The sequence below is a fragment of a genome, unplaced genomic scaffold, assembly GCF_019419815.1.
Source record: "Pyrus x bretschneideri cultivar Hongxiangsu unplaced genomic scaffold, Pyrus_bretschneideri_v1 Contig24, whole genome shotgun sequence".
Taxonomy (NCBI): Eukaryota; Viridiplantae; Streptophyta; class Magnoliopsida; order Rosales; family Rosaceae; genus Pyrus; species Pyrus x bretschneideri.
The window spans coordinates 4,771,124-4,795,104 of NW_025999546.1; the positions used below are offsets into that span (position 1 = coordinate 4,771,124).

The 23,981-nt window shown below is 36.9% G+C and overlaps 2 protein-coding genes across 2 annotated transcripts; both read left to right on the forward strand.

Annotated features, from left to right (window-relative positions):
* Positions 1-3,049: 3,049 nt before the first annotated feature.
* LOC103957614 lies at positions 3,050-5,273 on the forward strand. Its single transcript, XM_009369793.3, has 2 exons — positions 3,050-3,258; positions 4,894-5,273. The coding sequence occupies exons 1-2, from the start codon at positions 3,115-3,117 to the stop codon at positions 5,017-5,019; spliced, it is 270 nt and encodes an 89-aa protein (XP_009368068.2). The 5' UTR covers positions 3,050-3,114; the 3' UTR covers positions 5,020-5,273.
* Positions 5,274-11,189: 5,916 nt separating this feature from the next.
* Positions 11,190-14,911, forward strand: LOC103957613 (protein PNS1). The gene is made up of 5 exons (XM_009369792.3): positions 11,190-11,359; positions 11,483-11,899; positions 12,617-13,531; positions 13,791-14,024; positions 14,175-14,911. The coding sequence occupies exons 1-5, from the start codon at positions 11,342-11,344 to the stop codon at positions 14,349-14,351; spliced, it is 1,761 nt and encodes a 586-aa protein (XP_009368067.2). The 5' UTR covers positions 11,190-11,341; the 3' UTR covers positions 14,352-14,911.
* The last annotated feature ends 9,070 nt before the right edge of the window (positions 14,912-23,981 follow it).

Below are 23,981 nucleotides of genomic sequence, written 5' to 3' on the forward strand. Positions count from 1 at the left end.
CCTTGATTCACTCATAATCAACAACAATCACTATACAGAAACAAAACAACTACTCGTTTTGCGCATAACCAGCAACAATCATATTCCAATAAACGATTTTACCATCACATTAATTTCTATACCACCGCAAGCTATGCAAAAATGGACAAAACCCAATAATCTAAATAAGTAGAAGCATAATCATCTTCAAGCTATATGTCGTCTTAATCTTTGAAATTAACTTCAAGTTAACACTTCAAAAAAGAGAAACAACATCTATAACTACATAATTTAAAAATTGAACGTATAAGAATATGAAAAATAAGCACCAACCTACCAAAGGGAGGAGAAAAAAATACGGACAACCCATATCTTGTTTTCGAGGATGATTACAAAGCAGATTCAATCGGAAGCAAAACCATATAACTCCAGAAAGAAATTACTTCCCAATTTCTGAAAACAACATATGACCATAAAGATTGAGGGAAGAGGGATACAGAAAGAGAGAATTGCAAACAAAACTCTAGTCCCTTAAGGAAGAAAAATGGGTGTAGACGAGGCAGCCGAGGGATAGCTTTGTGACTTTGTCTCATAGTTGAAGGGGAACTTAGTGAGGAGTGACACATTAGGTTTTGTCTTTATTGAAATCATAGAAATACCCTCAATTAATGGGCGATAACGGGTAAATCCAAAATGACCAGTTATTTAACGACTGAGAACTACTTTGTTTATGGTTTTATGCAATTCAACAGAAAAAATTTGGTGTTTCAAGTCTCTACTTTGAAACTTTGAATTGTTCAACCATTTTTTGACCCCTTTCATCTTGGATACTTATTCTTTGAAGATTTAGGAGGTTTTGAGCTTCACTAGTAGAAAAAACAGCTTGCACGATGATATTTTGCACAACGAACAAAATTTCATCGCACAAGACGTACTAGCACGACGAAAAAAATTGTTTTGTTGCGCAAACAAGATGTACTTGCATGATGAATATTAGTCGTCCCACGTTTGTATCATGGTATTTTGTGTGACGAACGCATTTGTTCCTAAAAATTTTGTGCGATGAAGGTTAAACCGTTGCTCTGTGTTCTTGCGACCAATGATGTTTTTCGTCGCGCAAAGTCTTTCTTCACGTTCTTTGTGAGATGGATTCTGCGCGCAGAAGTTCGTGTGACGCAAATACACTTTGCACGACCAACTTTTGTTCATCGCGTAAATAGTAAAACATAGTAGTGCTTGTGAACATGCTGGATAAGGCATTTAGGTTTCAACCAAACACTTTTTGTATCTTGCAGTTAGGTTTCAAACCAAAACTGTTTCAAAATAGTAAAAATCGAACCGTCTGGTGCGACTTGGCTTGATCCATGTTTTGATTTCAGTTTTCAGTTCCAAGTGCACACCTATATATTGTAAAGGATGGAAGTCTCTATAGATACAACCACGCTCGAAAACTTGCGTGCACTCAAAGTACTCAAAAGTCTCAAAATCTAGATATATTATCCAATACGATAATTGATCACCGAAACTCTAAAGTTACCTTGTGTAAACAAATATGAATGAGTAGTGAGTTGTGAAGTCAGTGAGCTTCCTAGTCACATAATCCAAAAGGGGCACTTTCTCGGCGTACATATATAGCGGAGCCAACACGGCAAGCATAATCATTTATCTTAATTAGTTGAATTGCTCCAAAGGAAGGTGATGCGTCTCCCTCATAGACTATATGTTGTCTGCATTCGGCTCAAGTTGGTGTATTTGGAAATAATCTGAACCAACATAAGGAAAAAGGACATAAAAGAAAGTCGAAGACATTGCTAGAAATAGGGAGATCATTTGATTGCTTCTTTATTTTCTGCTGAATATATATAAAGAGTAATGCTCTTGCTAGACTTGTAATACCAGACAAACGTTGCTAGATCCTAAAAATAAACCAGATAGATGGTCTAGATTCATAATCTGGCAATATAAGCATCGGAGGTACAAGTTAAGCTAAAAATATAGTAATTATCACCTGAATGAGTAAGATTAAAATATGTTCCTGTCATATCCCTATCCATACACATACACAATGCAATCAAACTATAGAAACACTAGAAGAATGAGCAGTTCTTCCAGGTTCACATTGACTTAATTCTAACATCTGATGCAGCGCAAATTGAAGGTTTGTAATATCAGTCGAGGTGCAGTTAAAAATAATAATAAACACACACTGTTCCCATTCATTTATACACAGTGCGACGACCAAGTCGAAAGGAACCGTGATACTTTTTTTCGACTCCCAAGTGTTCTTAACTATTTATAGTGATTGGGTGATGGGGAAGGGGAGGGAGGAGGGAGGTGTACGTGTAGGATTTATATGGGTGGTTTGGGATGGAATTGAACCTAAAACTTCCATTTTACAAAGGAAGAAGAATATCATTGAACGGTAATATTAAGATACACTTATCAATAGGAATGAAAATTTGCAATCCAAAAATTAGATTAATAATTGTTTGACTATAAGGTAACCACTCATTAGGAGGATAAAATGATCATTTAGTATTACGATTTATTATTTCTCTTCACCTTAAGACGTTTTAAGTATGAATAATGTGGCAACGAGTTCTATACCAATAGATTTTCCCACCCGTAGATAAAAATATTTCGTTATATCATAAAACAAAAATTGAGAGGATAAAATTGAAAATAGCATTAATATAGACGATGGAAAATGTAATTTAGATTATTCAATCACAGGGGTAAATCTGGGAATCTGAGATTTATTTGGAATGTTAGGTTTTTGAAGCATGTCATTGGGTGCACGGAGAATTACGCAAACCAAAAGCCCTGAACAAAGGATGAGGAAACTGTCCGAATCTTCTTTATGGAAATTAGAAAATCAATTAATCGTGTTCGTATATTATACATCGTACGATCAATTTTCGTTAAATTTTATTTATATTAATTTTTAATAAAAAATTTAAAATAATTTATAACGATATAATGTATAATAAACGGAGATTATTAATTAATCTTTCGGATCCCAAGGATTTTGGAAAGGATCTTATTCCCGAACAAAACCCTAGTAGAGTCCGACTAGAAAAGGAAAAAAGCAGCAGAGGCGCTGAAGAGAGAGAAGTGAGAAATAGGAAGAGAGAGATGACGCAGAAAGGGAAGCTGTTCAAAGGGCAGCAGAAGAGGAAAACGATTCCTCCCAACCGCCATGGAAAAATGACTCAAATTCGCAAAGGCAAGCGAGTAATCAAGCCGTCGAAGGTCACCGGTGAGATGGATTCCGATCGGGTATGTTTTTTCCCTTCTCTCTCATGATTTTGTTTTATTTGATTTGATTGGTGATTAATTTTAGCCCAGAATTATCAATTTTTGTGCTGCTTCCGGTGAACCCTAATTGTATGTAACCATGGAAAATTGAAAATTGACAGTTTTGTTTTATTTCATTTTATTTTTTACAAACGTTAGCGTTAGTGGGTTAAATTCTTAAATGGTAAGCGGGAGGGAGACCGGTAGGGATCGAATCTGCATTATTGCTTTCCGCTACACGTTTTATTTCATTTGTTGTTTGATTAATTTCAGTCTCATTTAGTGATTCTTCATTATTAGTTAGAATTAGTAATAATGGAGTTAAATAGATTGATTTGAGAGTATTTGTTTGGGGCACATTTGATTAAGGCATTGCTCTAAAGTGCAGTTTTTTCTCTGAGGATAGCAGGTTATGTCTTTCTTTGGGTTCATTTATCAGGAAAAATCAAATCCTCTTGCACTGATGTTTCCGTAGGATTTTGTTTGGGATTGCTTCTAGAGGCCCGAAAGTGCTTTAGGACAGCCAAAAACACTTTTGATTGCGTTTGGCGGAAAAAATATTAGTGCTTTGGGCTTGTAGAAAGCGCTTCTAGCAGAAGTGCTTTCCATATAAGGAATCGTAAACAGGCCCAAACTCTGTTGTGATTCATTTCCTTTCTTACCTCTTTTATTGGGAGTAGGATTATATCCCCTCTAAATTTCCCTCCCCTTCCCTCCCCTCCCCTTCTATTTGAACGGTCATGATTAAGCAATATCAACATCTTGTGTTGACTTATTTATAGAGCGAAAGACAAAAGAAAAAGTGTGAGGGGAGGGGAGGGGAGGGGAGGGGTGAAGTTTATGTTTCACCAGTGTATGGAATAACTTGAAAAAACAACTGTATGCTACAACTTCTACTATGGATTTCCAGCCGTGCGTCGGAAGTAAATAGCAACAGGCGTTCTGTTTGTTTCCATTTTTTCAACTACAGTAGTATGTTGCTTGCTACGTCAAATGTTAATAAGCTGACATTGTTCCCCCAAATCTTAAATGATATTGAGTGTAGCTAGTCTATTTATTTCCTAGGAACCGTGGTGCTATTTTGGCATTTGTGCCAATGCATAACATATTTTCTTAAGTTAGTAAATTGTGGATTATATTTTCTGTCGTCCATCTATTGTCATAATTACCGAGTACCGGAAATTTGTTGATGTCATATGAGGTTTGTAGAGACGAGAGGACTGTAGTGTGGGAAGTTGGGGGTTCTAGTCACCGTGCTATATCCCTATTAGTACAGAAACCCTTTGAAGTAGGTGCTAGTAACCAGATATATTGTTGAGTCAATCCCTCCCTAAAAATACATTCAAATTCACTAATCTGAATATTTATCTCGTTGTAACGTGTTTGATGTGCTCCTGGATTCCTTCGGCATTTATCTGTTTTTGAATATATAGGATGCGGAACCCTATCATTTTGTGTGCAACTTTCACTCCCGATTCATTTCATATTATGCCGTGGGTCCATTATTTCTTTATACGGATGTCGATTGGTATCTCCTTTATGAAAACTAGCACTTTTCTTTACATCTCTTCTTGCTTCTAAGTTCTTACTTCTTGCTTTCTTATCTGATGGATTTAGGAGATGACAAAGTTCATAAACCACTGCAATGAGATGAAGGCGGCCACCGCTGCAAACAAGGAAGGCGGTCAATTAAGTATTGTCAAAACACCTCAAGAATCCGGTAACACTACAAAGCGATATTAGTTTCCAAAGCTTGCGGAACTTTGGATGCGGAGAGTGATAGGTTGTCAGGAAACACTTGAAACAAACTGTGGTTGAAAATTTTGTGGTGTTTATGTTGTGGTCGTGTTAGATTTCGTGTCCCGCTCCAACCCGTTATGTAGTTTGTATCATTTGATTAGGCTTCAAAGTTTTGGGATGGTAATTGTGACTTGTTTGTGTCATTTCCAGTACAACATATTGATTCATCTAATATAATGCCGTGAAACATTTGAGAATGTGACAAATCAACCCATTGGGTTGATAATTGGTAGTCAACATGTTAACTTATCGACTACGATAAATTGGGATAAATTGGATTGGCTTTTTCTGTTTTTTCTTTTGCATACTATTAAGGTCCGTTTAGTATGATTTCATCATAGCACTACTAATGTCGCTACTATATTATGGTGAAATCAAACGGGTCTTATACCCTAGGACTCTAGGAGGAGGAGGATTGGGCTAAAGCTATATTATTGTGAAATCAAACGGGGTCTTATACCCTAGGATTTTAGGAAGAGGAGGATTGGGCTAAAGCTATATTATTGTGAAATCAAACGGGGTCTTATACCCTAGCCACAAAAAGAGTTGGTCATATTTGTCTATCAAATTTAACAAAAAGATTATAATTTATTGAAATCGTCATTAATTTGAGTCAAACCATGAATCTTTCACTTTTTGATTTTTTTTTCTTTCAATACAACGATGTTCTACTCTAATGGAGGGATATTTGGCCTAGACCACACAACGGGCTAGTCACAAACTAGATATTAAACATCACAAAAATATAATATGTCATTGTTATTCATGTAAATTGAATCTGAAATCTTTTACTTATAAGTAAAAAAATGTTTATTCTAATATTGGTGCTCCCTGCTACTTAAAAGTTAGTACTACGATCTAGTGGTATTCTTCTTCACTAGCAAGTGAGAAATTTTAGGTTCGATTCTCGCTAAAGGCGAATTTGAATCATATTATTGCTAGCACATTATGAAATTAGGCATATTCCTTTCATTCAGTGTAGACAATATCGTATATTAAATAATAATTAAAAAAAAAAGTGGTGCTGTCTATCTCTACTGTGTAATACTTGTCATTTTCTGTCCTTCAATACAGACGTTGAGGTGTATCTGAGTCATCCATCTGAAGGCCCAGGCCCACTAACCTCAACACGTTTACACCTTCTCACCGAAGAGGGGGCCCGCCAGATGGTCTGTCACATCCATGTGGAGTTTCTTGTCCAAATAGATCTCTAGTTTCGCCTTGACTGTTTTCAAGTTTTACTTTTCAACTTCAACTTTTGCTGCAGGCCAACAGGGTGGTATGTAGAACTTTGGAGATTTTACTCGACTTGCATCGAAAAATAAGTGATGCGCGCAGTAAAGAACAATAATATTTTTGAGTCTTGACTAATAAGATGAAATATATTAAAGAGTTCACCTTTTAAGTATTTCGTCTTAAATTATTATACGGGGAATACTCTTAAAATGATTAAATATAAAGACAAAAGTTCTAAATTAAAAAATGTGTCATCAATATAAATGAATATATTTATCAGGTAATAAATCAATTATCAATTTTTAGTTATTTAATTTTCAAAATTTTGTCTTTAAATTTAATCTCCCAAATATTACCGTTATAATAGTATGGCTATTGCTGAAAAACTATACAATCTACACCCCAACATCTTCATTGATCAACAACATGAACTTTGGTGATGGGTCCGACCATTCATCGTTGTTGTCGCTTTTCTCAACATTTTCCTCTCCTCTCTTTGTTCTTGTGTGTCTCGTTGCTTTTAGATATGAATCGGCGAGCTAACCACATTTTTTTTAAGATTAAGGACCAATAAACCATCGCTTGAACTAGAGTGAGGATTCCGGAAATCCTCAAATCACATCCGTTCATCGTACATCGTGTGGTAAAAAATTATTGTAAATTCTTTTATTTAAAATTGAATATAAATAGTACTTAATGAACACTAACCGCATGATGTACGATAAACAGATGTGATTGGAGAATCCTTGGGATTCTCACAAAGAGGATCCGGCGAGGATCCTCACTCCTTGAACTACTCATATTGCTATTAAGAAATCACTAATCAAAGCGATAAGAAGATTGAGAATTTTGGGATATGGGGAATTTGGGCGTGAATGAGGAGGTTATGGCGGTTGTGAGCTTTGAATTGGTAATTTTTTTCTTTCTATTTTTGTAAAATTAAATATTTTTTATTTTTATTTGTTTTTTATGCTAGTTGGGGCCAAAAAATACAATACTACCCTTATTTCTAACAGACTTTTAATAGAAATTACATTTTTGAGTTAAAATTCCTAACCGTCTTTCACTATAAGAGTTTAATCATAATTAATCCAATTTGACCGAAATATAAATAAACCTCGTGTTAACACACTTGAGCCACCAATGAGCGAACACCACTTCAGCGGTTTCATTTTTTTCCTAAATGTTGAACACAACTTTATTGGTAATGGTCATAAATCATGATGACCTAATTTAATTTGAGGACTAAATGTATACTTTGTTTGCTTGTTTGTTCCCAATTGGTAAACGTAAGCAATTCATGAAATTTCATGTAACAAAAACACAAGCATACGATAAGGTAGGTTTTTGTTCCCTTTTTGCATACGTCTCTTTCTCCTTTTCTAACACAAAAGTCAATGCTTTGCTTCTCATGCCACCATTACTCATTTTTATAATTTCATCTCATCCATCCAATAATTCCGCAACCACAAAATTCAAACTTCCGTTAGTCTAAATCCTTCAACTATTTTCAAAAAAGATGTCAAAATGTTCAACTTAGCACTAACCGTCAAACAAGATAGCAACAATATTTTCTAACCGAAAATCTAAATCTGATGTAGCATAACATGGATTGACATATGTCACCCTTGTTGACAAAATTGACAGCAGCTTCAAATTTTTTTAATTAATTATTTAATGTATTTTATTGATTAATTAATGTGTTTATGAAGTTTCATGTCTGCTTTTATTTAGACTGAATTTATATTAATTTAAATGGCCAATGAGTTTGCAGATGTATCGAATTGCAGCTTCAACACACATTGCAGCTTCTTCGTATTTGATTGACAAGAGGGCAACACGCATCCTGTAGCTTCTTCGTATTTGTAGCTTCAGCACACATATCTTCTTAAGAATTTTTATTATGAGCTATATATAAATGTAACTTCTAAAACATAAATCAGAAATTTTGAAAATAAAATAATATAATAAAATAATAATTTAATTTGATATATCGAGTGAAGAATACAACTTTAAAAATGTCAAAGTACCACATAATCTGCAGAATTTGAATTTTATGTTTAAAATTTGACAACTCATTTGAAGATGAGAATGAATTTTCTCATACAACTGATGACACTTATCTATATTATTGGTGGTGTTTCAAGAAAGTTTCTCTATGCATTGAGGGTTGTTTGAAAATAAACAGCATATCTTCACACACCCTCTCTACTGTCTCAAATACTAATTTTTATTTTTAGCCAACAAATTGAATAAATTAAACGAAAATAAAGAACAATATTAAACTTGGGCTTGTAGTGGCCTGATAAGCTCATATCTATATATATTTTATATCAAATTCACTTGTCTTTTCTTAGTTAGTTCCTTATATTTTTTAGCTATTTACTTTGTTTTTTGTGTTTTGTAGGATTTGTCAAGTAAAGAAAAGAAAAATAGCACAAGTGGAATTTTAAGTAACAAATTCGTCAAAATTGCATGTGCACGTCAGCTGACTTTGAAAGCAAGTTGCGGACAACTTAGAATGAATTAGACAATTAGCCTTATATGCTTGGAAAACTACAGATGTCTATTTGTTGGAGCATTTCGCGGATTGTTAATATCATTTTTCTAGAAAAAGTTATGACCATTTTAACTTTGAAAGGTTCCCAAGAGGCTGAGCAGTTTGTAACTGACAAGAAAACATTGAAAGCAATAAATCTCATAAAACTAACAGCCAAAACTGATGCAGCCAAGAACAAGTCAGCTAACACCTATTCAAATATCAGAGGAAATGGAAAATTAAGTGAGAGTAAAGGGCATAAAGGCTGCCCAAAGAGTTACAATTGTTTTAGCATTTCCTCTCACTTATTGTCATCACTAAATGGCTGTTAGTGGGGTGAGTTATGGAGAAAAAACTGTGGCAGCAGAAAAGAAGAAAAGGGCTACAGGTTGCAGCAGCAAAGAGGGAAAAAAAAGTGGAAAAAAAGATAGAAAAAAGGAAGGAAAGCAAGGAAAAAAGGCAAGGCTGCTGCGTTGGGGAAGGAAGGAAAGGAAGGAGGAAATCTTGTCATTCTCTTCTTTCGGTTTTATCTTTTCAAACTCATGTCTTTCTTTTGGTTTAATTTGAGAATTATGTGTAACTAATTTTTAGTAGTTAGGGGCTGTTTTGAAGCCCCAAATATGATTGCAAGTTTGTTATGACATTTCGTTTGAATTACTTTTATGAATGGATGAAAATTGGTTCACTACTTGTCTCATTGATGAATTCTTTATGTGTTTTCTACGGATGCATACTTAGTAAGAATATCTAGGATTCTAATGCTATGAATATGTGTGTGTCTGGCCTTGTCAAATGAGGACCTACATATGTTCTAGAGTAGTACTGGTTAATTGTGATTAACATGTGAACCAATTTCTAGGATTAGTAAGACAACGCTAGTACTTACGATGCCTTGTGATGACTCAAACTCTTTTCGTTCTTAATGATTTCTACTTATTAAATCTATGAACACACCATTCGAGATTGCATGTTAGAGACTAAGTTAAGTTGAAAACGTCATTCTCTTAACATACTACATAAGAAAGAGTAATAGGTTGAGTTCTACACATTGAGCCAACTTGAGCATCTTCATCCAAAAATGAAAGGAATTTGAATGAAACATAACATGTTTGCATGATTATTTGGTGGTGGATAGCAATTCTCCTAACTCGTTTTTTCTTAATTTGTGAACTACTTAAAAATCTGTTTTTGTCCTGTTTTTGTTCGATTTAATTTAAATAGCAAATCAACTCGAAAAATCCCAAAAATTTGTGTGAGTGTAGCTCTGTGTGTCTAGTATTTGCATATAAAATTTCGTAGACTTTAGATAAGTGTAAGTCGGTCTAATAATTATTTTTCGGTGGCTGGTCAGTAGGGACAACAACCCAGTTTTTGTGACATTTTAAGTAGTTAGATAAAACAATCTTCTGCAGGAAAGACCCTTATTTTCATATGCTACAATTGACAAATCTTATTGTTAATAAGGAAAATTAATGGGACATTTGTGTGCTACTTTGTGGTGTGCTTTTAATCCTATCATGGCCATGTAAGGGGAACAAAAATGTGAGTTTATCATTAAATTTAGGGGGTGTGCTTTTACTTCTTACACACCCCTTGTTAATTGTTATCCGTTGATTTTCTTCGATTCATCTGATCCAACGACAGAAAATTAGAAGGGTGTGTGAAAAGTAAAATGAGGTGTGTGAATATCACACCCCTAAATTTAATTTAGGTCAATAAATAGTTTTATATTTCAGAATAAGTTAATGTTGATTTCATTTATAAGTATATATGCAATTTGAAACAATTGTGTCTGTACGGCTCAAAATTGTTTTTGCAACTAAAAAAGTTTATAAGGTTAATGCTGCATAACATTTAATGTTACAAGTGTTTTATTATTAAATTTAATTTTTTATAACTATTTAAAATTTTCATATTTTTTGTTAGAAATATTTCGTTATTAATGTTTGTAATTTCTTCCCATATGATTCATTGATTGATAAATAGTATTGAAGAAATTTCCGTGTTTGTCACCATCTTTCACATAGAAGTTACCAGTTTTCCATAAGCACTTTTAAAAAAAGCACATATTTCAAACGTTAATGAAAACATTGATCGTTTACCAGTAGAGGCTGCTTTTATTTCACAATCACTCCCAGACACCAACCGCAGAAAAAACTCTATTTTAAACGTGCTTCAACCTCAATCTGACATGAACCCACCAGGCCCTCTCTCATTGGTCAAAGTCACACACGCGCCACTGGAGCACGTTAGCCATATCTATGCTACGACTGGACGGGTCCCACACAGTCAGATCCTCTGAGGTAAGTATTTACGTTTGTGAAAACTAGGAGCGAAGAGTCAGCATCCACCGGCACCAGTAACAGCACCACCACAACCATGGATAGATAGATAGATTTCGGAGAGATAAATACACAACTACTTACAAACCACGAAACATTCCAGACAACAACACCGCCGCTGACACCGGTGTCACGTCATACCGCCGGCATGGGTGCCGCAGAGCCTGTAAAGCAACCTATCTTTCTCATTTCTTTTCTGCTGTTTATTTATTTATTTTTTTTGTTTATTATTAGCTCTGTGTACATTTCAATTAATGCCAAAAGGTCCGAACTTTGCTGTGGCATGTAGGTGGAGGAGAGAGAAAGAAAGGAGCTTGAGGAGAGAGAGGACTATGGGAGGAAGGAGGAGGAGGATGTGAGAGATGTTGAGAAAGGGGAGGTGGGTTTTGAAGAACAGGCGGTGGCAGCTGAGAGAAATATTAATATTAATATTAATCGTGGAAATAATAATATTAATCAGGACGAGAGAGAAGGAGATGTTCATGTGTCAATGCTGCAGAGGCTGAATCCAACAAACCCTTTGAGAATTGTAATAAATAGCAAAACCAGAGCTGCAACTCCGCCGCCGCCGCCGTCTCGGTTCTCTAATATCAGAAGCGGTGGTGGTGGTCATGGTGGTGCTACTGCTACTCCTTCCCCTCCTCAGTTATCCTCTCACACCAACACTCCCCAGCATTCTCAGCCTCGTTCGACACCAAACCCACAAGTAAGTTTTCCTTTTTTTTTTTTTTAATTAATCTTCCTCATTAAAACAAAATTAAAGTTCTTAAACAACTTAGGATACCAACTTTCTTCAGTTGTAATTTTAAAGCAATTTGAGTGATTTTCAAGTTAATTAAGTGATGCTTAAGAAAGATTAAACAAAGATATCTCATTTTTATTCTTGAAAATTTGAGATTTATATATATGTTCCCTAAATATCCTTGGTTAGTGTGGAAAGGAAATGATACATATCATTTTTCTGGGACTTGTTTATTGAGATTGAGACTTGAAGCAAAACCGAGTGCAGTAATGTTCTAGGTTCATATAGCTGACCCATTTCGTGGTATAAGACTTTGTCAATTAAGTGATGTTTAAGAAAGATTAAACAAAGATATCTCATTTTTAATCTTGAAATTTTGCGATATGTGTTATTTTTATCCTAAATATCTTTGATGAGTTTGGTAAGGAAATGATAAAAGCCATTTTTCTGGGACTTGTTTAATGAGATTGAGACTTGGCACAAAACCGAGCATTGTGGCGTTTTAGGGTTCATGCAGCCGATCCCATTTAGTGACATAAAAAGATTAATTGCAGAACTTGTGGTCCCAAATATTTTTAATCAGTTTGGCAGCCATTTATCTGGTAGAGCATGATTTTTTTGGGGAGAATTTTGAGTTATCAATCTGATATTTTAATGGGTTTTGTCTCAATTTTTTGACAGCCATCTTTTACAACACTGAATTCAAGAAAATACACCAACAAGATATCTCTGTTTCTGTTTCTTCTGCACATGGTTGCAGCCATTGGGCTAGTCGGTTTCCTTCTGTTCAGGGGAGTTCAAGGGCTGATAGAAGCATCAGACAACAAGGTTAAAAGAGCCGAGAAACGAGTGTTGAAGTTTTTTCTACCACAAGTCGAAGCTGCATCTCTTTTAAGCATTGTTCTTGCATTTGCATGGCAAAAGGCAGTCAGGCTATGGCCTAAGTTTTTTATTCATTTCATACTATGGACCACTTTTGTCATGTCTCTGTCTGCTGGAATTTTGCTAATTTGCTTCCAAAAGGCTCCCACTGATGGCGTTGCATTCTGCTTTATTGCATTTGCGATAGGCAATGGCTTATACGCTTGTTGGATCACACAGCGGATAGGATTTTGTAGCAAGATAATGATCAAATCGCTCGAACCCGTATCAAAGTTCCCCGATTTGAATCAACCCACTTATTGGATGCTTGGGGTCGGATTTCTGTGGATGTCCCTGTGGATTCTAGCTGTGATTGGAGCCTTGAATTTCTACTTTCCTCCACTGATCATAATTTTATTGGTCTTGAGCTTAGCTTGGACAGCTGAAGTAATGAGGAACGTTGCAAATATGACCGTCAGTAGGGTAATTTCTCTTTATTATCTCAGAGGAATGCAATCTAATACTCAATTTTGCTTCCAGAGAGCCTTGAGTAAAAATCTTGGAAGTGCTTGTTTGGGTTCACTCTTTGTACCTGCAATTGAAGCACTGAGAATTGTTGCTCGGGCTTTAAATTTACTCAAGGGAGAAGATGAGTTCATGTTTTCTTGTGCACATTGCTGTCTCAAAGTCATGGAGTGCATCTTCAGATATGGCAACGGCTGGGCCTTCATACAGGTACGTTTATAAGCCATTGTCAAGTGACTTTGTGATTCCGTTTGCATACCAGCCAAGTGCTTCTTGCAGAAAGCACTTCAATTGCTTTTCCAAAATTCACTTCCATTTTTGCTAAGGATTGGTACCAAAAACCATTACCAAAAACGTTTTCAGCCATTTTGAAAATACTTCCAAACGAGTCCTTATTTTGCCTAGCAAAGTACACTAGTTTTGCCAGCTGATCAATATTTCAGTAACACAATATGGCCAATTGCTGCAGATAGCAGTATATGGGAAAGGTTTTGTGAGGGCATCACAAGACACCTGGGAGCTCTTTGAACGGCAAGAAATGGAACCAATTGTTGATTCTGACATTACCAGCTCAATCTGCTTCCTAACCGGCGTCTGCAGCGGCTCTATCTGTGTCATAGTTGTGGCGGCTTGGACCGCTAGAGTGCACCAAAGTTTCACAGCCACCATTTCCCTCCTTACATTCTTCATTGGATACCTTATGGTTGGTCACTTTTCTTTCTCTATTATTCATTTTATGCATATGAACGATGTGATCAACTTGTTAATTCTTTAATCTTTGTTGCTTATTAGTTATTTAAATACCTAATTAACACCTTAACCTAACCAATTTCTATTAATATGCTTTTTCCAGACGAGGATAGCCATGGCACTACCACATGCTTGTGTAGGTAGTTACTTTGTTTGCTATGCAGAGAATCCAGACAACAGATTGTTTGACAACACAATCAAGGATCGCCTCGCTTTGATGAAATCTGGTCGAGATGTAGTCGTTCCCACACCTCGAGTCCCCAGCCGGTTTGCAAGGTAAAGCATAATCACACTGCCATTAACTCCTCGAGTCCCCTCACTCATTGTAGAAGTGAACTCCGGCCACCCCCAAAACCATGATTGGAGCCCTTTTTTCTCCAACGGTACGATGTTACAAGGGCATCGGATATTGTTCGGACGAGGTTTTACATGTGTATAACCTTCCTCTCGAAACATGTACGCGAGGTCTATCATGTACGAATGAGGCCTCCCGTACATATGAATAGGGGAACACTATGTATAACTGGCTCATACATTTTCCGGATACTCTCCTCGGAGACTCGGACTTGAAGAATCGGCCAAATGAGCTCAAGCTAAAATTTCCTGCAACTACTACAACTCTGCAAGAGTGATATGGTGGTGGTGATGATCAAGGTTGAATGAAAGAGTTGAACCATTATTGGAAGGAACATGGGGAGCCAACGCGTTGAGACTCCATTGAACAAAGGGCTAAAAGAAAAATATCTCGTGGGGCTGTCCTATTTGTATAATCTGTCCTTTTGGCATATACCGTATGCTGAAAAGTCGCATTTTTTATTTTATTTTATTTTTTCACTGGAATTTTTACCTAAAATTCGAAACCAAACAAAAAAAAAAAAAAAAAAAAAAATCCCAATCCAATACCGAAAAATTCTCAAATCAATAATACCAAAATTTTCGGGACTTTATACTGAATTGATCTCGAACCTTTAGGTACTGGAATCGGGATTACATATTCAATGGTTTAGGAATCCCAAAACGAACCGACATATATATATATTTATTTATTTTAGTTGCATAAGTGTTGAATTTATAGTAGACTATATTAGAAATAGAAGTATGAAATTAAGTAGTTTGGAATAGGGCTAGGCACGGGCCGGGTAGAGAGCTTTAGAGTTTTAGAACTGGACTTAACCCAGCCCGTTTGAAACGGGCCGATTTGGGGCGGTCCACGGTTCCTATTACATTTTTTTTCATCAACATAGAAGGGGACGACGTCGTTCAAGTCGTCTTCCTCAGTCGTCGAACCCGTTTCCTCTGCGACAACCCAGATGCAGCTTAGACCGTTCAAGTCGTCTTCCTTAGTCATCTGGGAGAGAGGAGAAGGAGAAAAATCAGAACCATAAAAAAAACCCAACCAACACAAAATCATAACCATAAAAAACCCAGAAAAGAAAAGTCAAAGAGAGAGGAGAAGACGAGTTAGGGAGTCTATCCCACATGCGCAACGCCGACGGACTAGTCGGCGGCCATGAGAGTCTATCCTAGTTCTGGATCGTGGCAATGATGTAGTAGATTGAGTCAACAATGCCGCAAAATCAGCGGAGTCGGACGATATTGGGTGGTCAACGGCAGAGATCTGACGGTCCAGCGACTTCAGCAAGAGCTCGAGGGCGACGCAATTGTGGTGGTCGTGAGGCGGTGATGGTCTGGGTGACTGTTGTCGAGAACTCGACGCATGCTTAAGTGTGAATGAATGGAAAATGGGAGATTGATGAAAGTCTTTGAGATCAGATGAGGGGATAAAAAAGTTGGAGAGTTGGATTTAATTAAACCATATAATTAAGTCTTTGAAATCAGATGATGGGATAAAAAAGCTGGAGAGCTGAAAGTCTTTGAGGTCTGGGTGACTGTTGGCGAGAACTCGACGCATGCTTTGACACGTATTGGTTATAGAGACCTTCTTGAGGGCCTCCCAAATCTGGTCCAATATGGTGGGTGACCTTGTAAGTCAAGGGCTAGTGGGCTATAGCATCGCTCTAATCCAATTCCAATCCATTATTGCATACTACAAACGGGTCGGGCCGGGGGCCCGTTCCTTCTTATTTTTGGACCCGTCCCGTCCCGCCCCACCCCATTTTGTGTTTCGAATTTTTGGATCCACCCCGTACCTGCCCCGAACCGCATGTACCCGCCCTGACCCGAGAGTCCAGGACCTGTTTGCCCACCCCTAGTTTGGAACTTTGGAACTTTAGATGGTATGAATGAATTGGTATTTCAATTGGTATGAGGTAAAAAGCCTAAATTTCAATCGATATGAAATTGGGTGACAAAAATTTAGTTCAAAAGCCCAAATTTTAGAACAAAGCCCAAAACTCTCAAATTTCAGCCCAAAACCCAAAATCCAGTCCCGAAATACTGTGACTCATGTGAATGAGTTGCAGATTATATCTGAATTTCATCTTTCAAGCGTTTTTTGAATTGTTTGGGTGCTTCAAATCAAATTGTATCTGAATTGCAGTCCATTAAGGACATTTTCATTCTTCTGCTAATCTTAATTATTTGTATCTCAAAGGAAAAAAAATACCTAAACGCATTTGACTTTTTTTAATCTTTTACACTTAAAACATCTTAGCAAGGAGATGACAAATCCTAAGTGAAATGTCATGTAATCAAATTTGAAGGTAGAAGCAAACTCCAACTGATATGTCAATCCTATGTGGATTGACATATGAATTTTCATATGTCAAATTTGTTAATTATTTTATTATGTGAGTCTCATCAATGTACCAATTATAGATCTTGAAAATTTATTTTAAAAAATGGGTCCTACAAATAGAAGCCTATAGCCATTTCAGCCTTACTCCCTATTCTGTCTTAAATAAAGCTATGAGATATCATTTCTAAGAAAAATATATATGGTTGGAGGAAAAAAAAAATCCAACATTCCCACGTCAGCTATCAAATTAACATTTGACATCCATTTTTGACATCTTCATTGAAGATGCTTTTATTATGCATTTACAATGATTTCCACTGTGTAAAATATGTACGTGTCTCCTAAATTACCTATGAATTATCAACTGAAAGGAAATTAATTATATGACATAAGACCATGGTCCCAATCGTGCTTAGTATTGATTTAGGGTTTAGGAGAATTGGTTACTGATTGTTAGAGTAAACTAAATGTTTTTGCTGTGAAGAATCTGATTAACATTTGTGATTCGTTAGAACAGTTTTTTATTTTATTTTTTATTTTTACTTGCGCAGTCAATTTGTTTTATGCTGAATTATAACACTAAAGTTGTGAGGAAATGTGAATGTGATAACCTATAACCTCATCTATCATTTGTTTTAGACATCACTCAAGTTGTGAGCAAATGTGAATAGACATTTTATGAAAATTACTAGGCACTAAATGCAATTTTGCCTTCATATTTTTTTCTTCTTCTTTTAGTATATTTTCAGAATTTATAAGAGGGTACATTTTCTTTTTTTGTATATAAAGATATTCTTCAAAATTTACAAATTCAACCTTTATTCATACATGCCTAATATGGTTATACATAATACTTTATGCATGTTTTATGCGCTTTTGAAACCCGCAATAACGTGTGAACACCTATGTTAATGTCTTCTTAAAAGGACATTAAAAATGGAGAGCCCTTCAGAGTACCGGATTCCATTTGGATGCTGGCCCTCAGGCTAATTTCATAACATCTCATTTTAAAATAAAAAACTGAAATTGTAGAAACTATTCTATTGTAGTAATAATAATAATAATAATAATATCTCAGCATCCTTTTTTACTTTTAGTGTTGATTTTGGAACCAATTTAAATTCATCAATTAATTCTTGGCAGCTCTCCAAATCCATAAACATAAAAGAACGCAAATAATATCTAAAAAAAATTAAACGCACAAATGTACGACAAAAAAAATCCTCCTTGTTGAAAAGTCTCATGGGCAATGAATGCCCACAGTTTCATTAGTAGAATTCTTTAGCATGGGCAGAAGTTTTCAATGCCCATGCAAAGTGAAAGTGGAAAATGAATTGTATTGTCAAAGGACGCGTTATAAATTTCAAGATGCATTAACTGCATCAGTTTGGAGTTGCTCTATAAATAGAGCACTCCGCATGTAACAGAAAATATAAGAAGAAAAAAAACTAGAGAAAAATATCAGTAACATCATCTATTCCTCTGCCTTTTATTTGTTATCTGCCTGTGCTATATTTTTAGTGTGGCATTTTACATCTACCTTGCACCTACCATTAAAAGGTTATCTCTCAAACTTTGACCTTTTTTTATAACACGTTATCAGCACGAGTCTCTAAATATAATTATTCTCTCATCTCTCTTCGCCGAACGAACGACCGAAAGAAAGAAAAATGTTTCCTTTAAGGTTTTTACTGTTCATCTTCTTCCTCTGCCTCAACTGCGCATTATACCCTTGCGACGAACTATTTGCTCCATGCCTGCTCTTAGTTCTCCAACTAACGGTTACATACATATTTGATTACTTGATTGGTGTAGAGATTGATTACTAACCCAATATTTATTTATGTTAATTTCACTGCAATCCAAGATGGTGCGGTACAATCGCCCATCTTGAACTGCAAATTTATTCTTACTGTGATCCAAGACAGTGCGGTATCATCGCCTATCTTGGACTGCAAATTTAATTTTACTGCAAATTTTAGGTGGAGCAGTATAATCGTCCACCCTACCCTGCATATATAAATTTACCTGCTGTTTAATTTCATTGCAATTTTAGATGGTACGGTATAATCGTCCACACTGCTCTGCATATTTAATTTTCCTGTTACTTGAGTGGTGCGGAATAATCGCCCATTCTATATTACATTATTTCAATGAGAATGGTGCGGTACGATCGCCCTTCTCATTCACCCTGAAAATCTCGAGCCAGAAGTTTCGAGTGTTTATCATTTTGGCCTGAAGATCAAAAAGAAAAATTTGTAAGAACCAGAAGTTCTAACATCATATTCCTCCAGGAATACATATTATTGCAAGTTCTTACACATTTCATTTTCTTTCAGAAAAGAAAATGGCGAACTTGGCGAAGTTTGAATTTGCTGCCCTGGATATTACCGGGAAGAATTACCTGACCTGGGTACTGGATACCAAAATCCATCTGGAAGCAGGGAATCTTGGAGATACCATCAGGGAAGAGAGCAACTCATCCTCTCAAGATCGGGCAAAGGCCATGATTTTCATTCGCCACCATCTTGATGAGGCACTAAAGAACGAGTACTTAACGGTTGAAGATCTGTTAGCTCTCTGGAATGCCTTGAGAAACAGATACAATCACCAGACAACGGTGATTCTTCCAATGGCCCACTATGAGTGGACTCATCTAAGGATCCAAGACTTCAAGTCAGTGGCAGAATACAATTCTGCATTGTTCAGAATTACCTTTCAGATGAAGCTCTGTGGGGATATTATTACTGAGGAACATATGCTGGCAAAGATTCTCAGCACATTTCATGCCTCCAACGTGCTCCTGCAGCAGCAGTATAGAGCGCGAGGCTACACTGAGTACAACCAGCTGATATCTGTGCTCTTAGTAGCTGAACAGAATGATGAGCTCCTGATGAAAAACCATCATTCCCGACCTACTGGATCTGCACCATTCCCAGAAGTGAATGCTGCTTCCCTCGAAGTGAACGCCACATCCTCTGGTGGTGATAATCATAAACGAGGACGTGGCCACAAGCGAGGTCGATGGAATAAGAAAGGCAAGAACCGTGGAGTTCAGTTTCACAATCAGGTTCCGAGGCATAATTCAGGCCCGAGCTTCAAAAATGCGAATTGCCACAAAGGCAAAGCTCATATGAACAATGCTCCTAGAAACTCTGAAGGAGCCTGCCATAGGTGTGGTGGCAATGGACATTGGGCGCGTACTTGTCGTACCCCAAAACATCTAGTGGATCTGTATCAAGCCTCCCTCAAGGAGAAGGGTGTCGAGACCAACTTTCTTGACCAGGCTAGACCAATGGATATACCTGATCCAGTGTTTGACTTATCAAGGCAGTTGAACACAACTCATCTAGATGTTCCAGACTTTATTGTGGAAAGAGGAAATGAAGTATACCGGTCCGATTGAATCATTAATGTACTTTTATTATGCTGAACTTGTAGTATTTCAGATTCAATAAAAGTGGCATGTAAATTTCTTGTTATAACTTGCTTTTGACTCTGATTCTCTTACTCAGAGAGCATGGATAAAAATTGTGGTTATTCTCAGAACATGAGAAATGGTGGAGATATTTGTCTTGCAGACAGTGCAACCACACATACAATACTTCGTGATCGAAAGTATTTCTCAAGCTTAAGACTTACAAGAGTAGGGGTAACAATAATATCAGGACCTTCAGATGTAATTCAAGGTTCAGGGCAAGCCCAGATTATGTTACCAAATGGAACAATATTGTCCATACAGAATGCATTGTATGCTACTCGATCTACTCGAAATTTGTTGAGTTTCAAAGACATACGTTTAAATGGATACCACATTGAAACAAAAAGTGCAGAAAATGTGGAGTATCTATGCATTACCTCCAATGATACCCAGAAGCGTATATTGGAGAAGTTACGTGGTATGTCGAGTGGATTGTATTATACATACATAAGGACAATTGAATCACATACTGTCATGAACCAGAAGTTCATTGATTCAAAGGTTTACATGTTTTGGCATGACCGTCTGGGTCATCCAAGATTTACCATGATGCGTAGGATCATTACCAACTCTAATGGACATCCATTAGTGAGCAGACACATTGCTGCCTCAAATGATAACCCTTGCAAAGCTTGTTCTCAAGGGAAGTTAGTAATTAGACCATCTCAACTAAAGGTTGATGCTGAATCCCCATCATTTCTGCAAAGAATTCAAGGGGATATTTGTGGGCCTATTCAACCATCATGTGGACCATTTCGATATTGTATGGTTTTGGTTGATGCATCTACCCGATGATCACATGTTTGTCTCTTGTCTACTCGGAACGTAGCATTTGCGAGACTTCTTGCTTAAGTTACAAGCACAGTTCCCAAATTATCTCATTAAGTCAATCCGACTTGATATTGCTGGTGAATTTACGTCTCAAACCTTTGATGATTATTGCATGACATTGGGCATTGATGTTGAACACCATGTTCCTCATGTCCATACTCAAAATGGTTTAGCAGAAGCATTGATCAAGCGGCTTCAGTTAATAGCTCGCACTCTGCTTATGAAAACCAAATTGCCAGTCTCTGCATGGGGACATGCCATCTTACAGGCTGCATCATTGGTTCGATTGAGACCTATAGGCAACCATCAATACTCTTCAGTACAACTCGTGTTTGGACATCAGCCAAACATTTCCCATTTACGAGTTTTTGGTTGTGCTGTTTATGTGCCTATTGCACCGCCGCAACGCACTAAAATGGGACCTCAGCGTAGACTGGGAATTTACGTGGGTTTTGATTCACCATCTATCATTAGATATTTGGAACCCTTGACAGGTGATATGTTTACAGCTCGTTTTGCTGATTGTCACTTTGATGAGACAATTTTCCCGTCGTTAGGGGGAGAAAAGATCGTTCCAGAAGAACGGAAAGAGCTGACATGGGTTGTTCCCACCTTGTCTCATTTTGATCCTCGCAGCATTCAATGTGAAAATGAAGTGAGAAGGATCGTTCATCTTCAAAGCATTGCCAATCAGATGCCAGATGCATTTAATGATGCTATGAAAGTGACAAAATCACATATACCAGCTGCAAATGCACCTGCAAGAATTGATGTCCCTGTTGGACAAAATAAAGTGGCAGCGAATGATTCATCTGGTGCACGCCTGAAGCGTGGTAGACCCCCAGGTTCAAAAGATTCAGCCCCTCGAAAGAGAAAGTCGAGGGCACAACTGAATCCAAATGAAGTCATTCAGAAAGAGAAAATGAATGATACATCCACAATTCATAATTCTGGACTTCCAAAAAAAGAAAATGTCCTTGATGAGACATCTGTCCCTGAAGAGACAGAAGTACATGAAAGTAAAGAAATCCCCATAAATTATGCATGTACAAATGAATTGTGGGATCGGAATGAAATAATCATCGATGATATGTTTGCATTTGCAGTAGCCACTGAAATCATCTTAAGTGATGATATTGAGCCCCGCTCTGTTGATGAATGCAAACAGAGACAGGATTTGCCTAAGTAGAAAGATGCAATCTAGGCAGAATTAAATTCTTTGGAAAAGCAGAATGTTTTTGGACCAGTAGTCCAAACCTCGTGGGTTACAAATGAGTATTCACAAGGAAACGCAATGAGAAAAACGAGATTGCAAGATACAAAGCACGACTCGTTGCACAAGGTTTTTCTCAAAGACCTGGAATTGATTATGGGGAGACATACTCTCCTGTAATGGACGCAATTACGTTCCGTTACTTAATAAGTTTAATGGTTTCAGAAAGACTTGACATGCGACTTATGGATGTCATCACTGCGTATCTATATGGAGAATTAGATACTAACATCTATATGAAAGTCCCAGAAGGACTTAAGTTGCCTGAAACAAGTAATAAACCACGAGGTATGCTCTCGATCAAATTAAAGCGATCATTGTATGGTCTGAAGCAATCTTGACGAATGTGGTATAATCGTCTCAGTGAGTATTTGGTTAAAGAAGGGTATATCAACAATGTTATTTGCCCTTGTGTGTTCATTAAGAAATCCAATTCTGGATTCGCTATAATAGCAGTATATGTTGATGATATGAATCTAGTTGGGACTCCTGAAGAGCTCAATAAAACTGCTGAATATCTGAAAAGAGAATTTGAAATGAAAGACCTTGGAAAAACAAAATATTGTCTCGGTCTGCAGATCGAGCATTGTGCCAGTGGAATTTTGGTCCACTAATTAGCTTACATTGAAAAAATTCTGAAGCGATTTGGTATGGACAAAACTTATCCACTAAGCACGCCAATGGTCGTTCGTTCTTTGGACATTAAGAAAAATCCATTTCGTCCAAAAGAAGATGATGAGCTGGTCCTTGGTCCAGAAGTACCATATCTAAGTGCAGTAGGTGCTTTGTTGTATTTAGCACAATGTACTAGACCAGATATAGCATTTTCAGTTAATTTGTTAGCAAGGTATAGCTCTGCTCCAACAATTCGCCATTGGAAGGGTATCAAAGATGTATTGCGATACCTTCGTGGGATAACAGACATGGGTTTCTTCTACTAAAAGAACTCAACTGATGACCAGGTCCTTGTTGGATATGCAGATGCTGGTTTCCTCTCTGATCCGCATAAAGCCTGCTCATAAACTGGATATGTATTTAAAAATGGAGATACAGCAATCTCATGGCGCTCAACCAAGCAAACATTAGTTGCTACATCTTCAAATCATTCAGAAATACTTGCTTTACATGAAGCAAGTCGTGAATGTTCTTAGTTAAGATCAATGATCCATCATATTCGGAATTCATGCGGTCTAGCTTCGAAGACAGACAACCCAACTGTCATCCATGAAGATAATGCAGCCTGTGTTGCCCAAATGAAGGAAGGATTCATCAAGGGCGATAAGACTAAACACATATCTCCAAAGTTTTTTAGTGCACATGAGCTTCAGAAGGCTAAAGTTATTGAAGTCAGACAAATCCGTTCAAATGAAAATCTGGCAGACTTGTTCACCAAATCTTTACCAAAGTGCACATTTCAGAAGTTAGTGCAAGGCATCGGATTACGTCGACTTACCAAACAGCTAAATTTGGAGAATGCGGAATCAGGGGGAGATACATATCAGGGGGAGCATCCCTGATACATGCTTGTTGTACTCTTTTTCCTTCGATTAGGATTTTTCCCACTGGGTTTTTCCTATCAAAGTTTTAACGAGGCAACATAAGCATACTTGACACTATATCAACGATC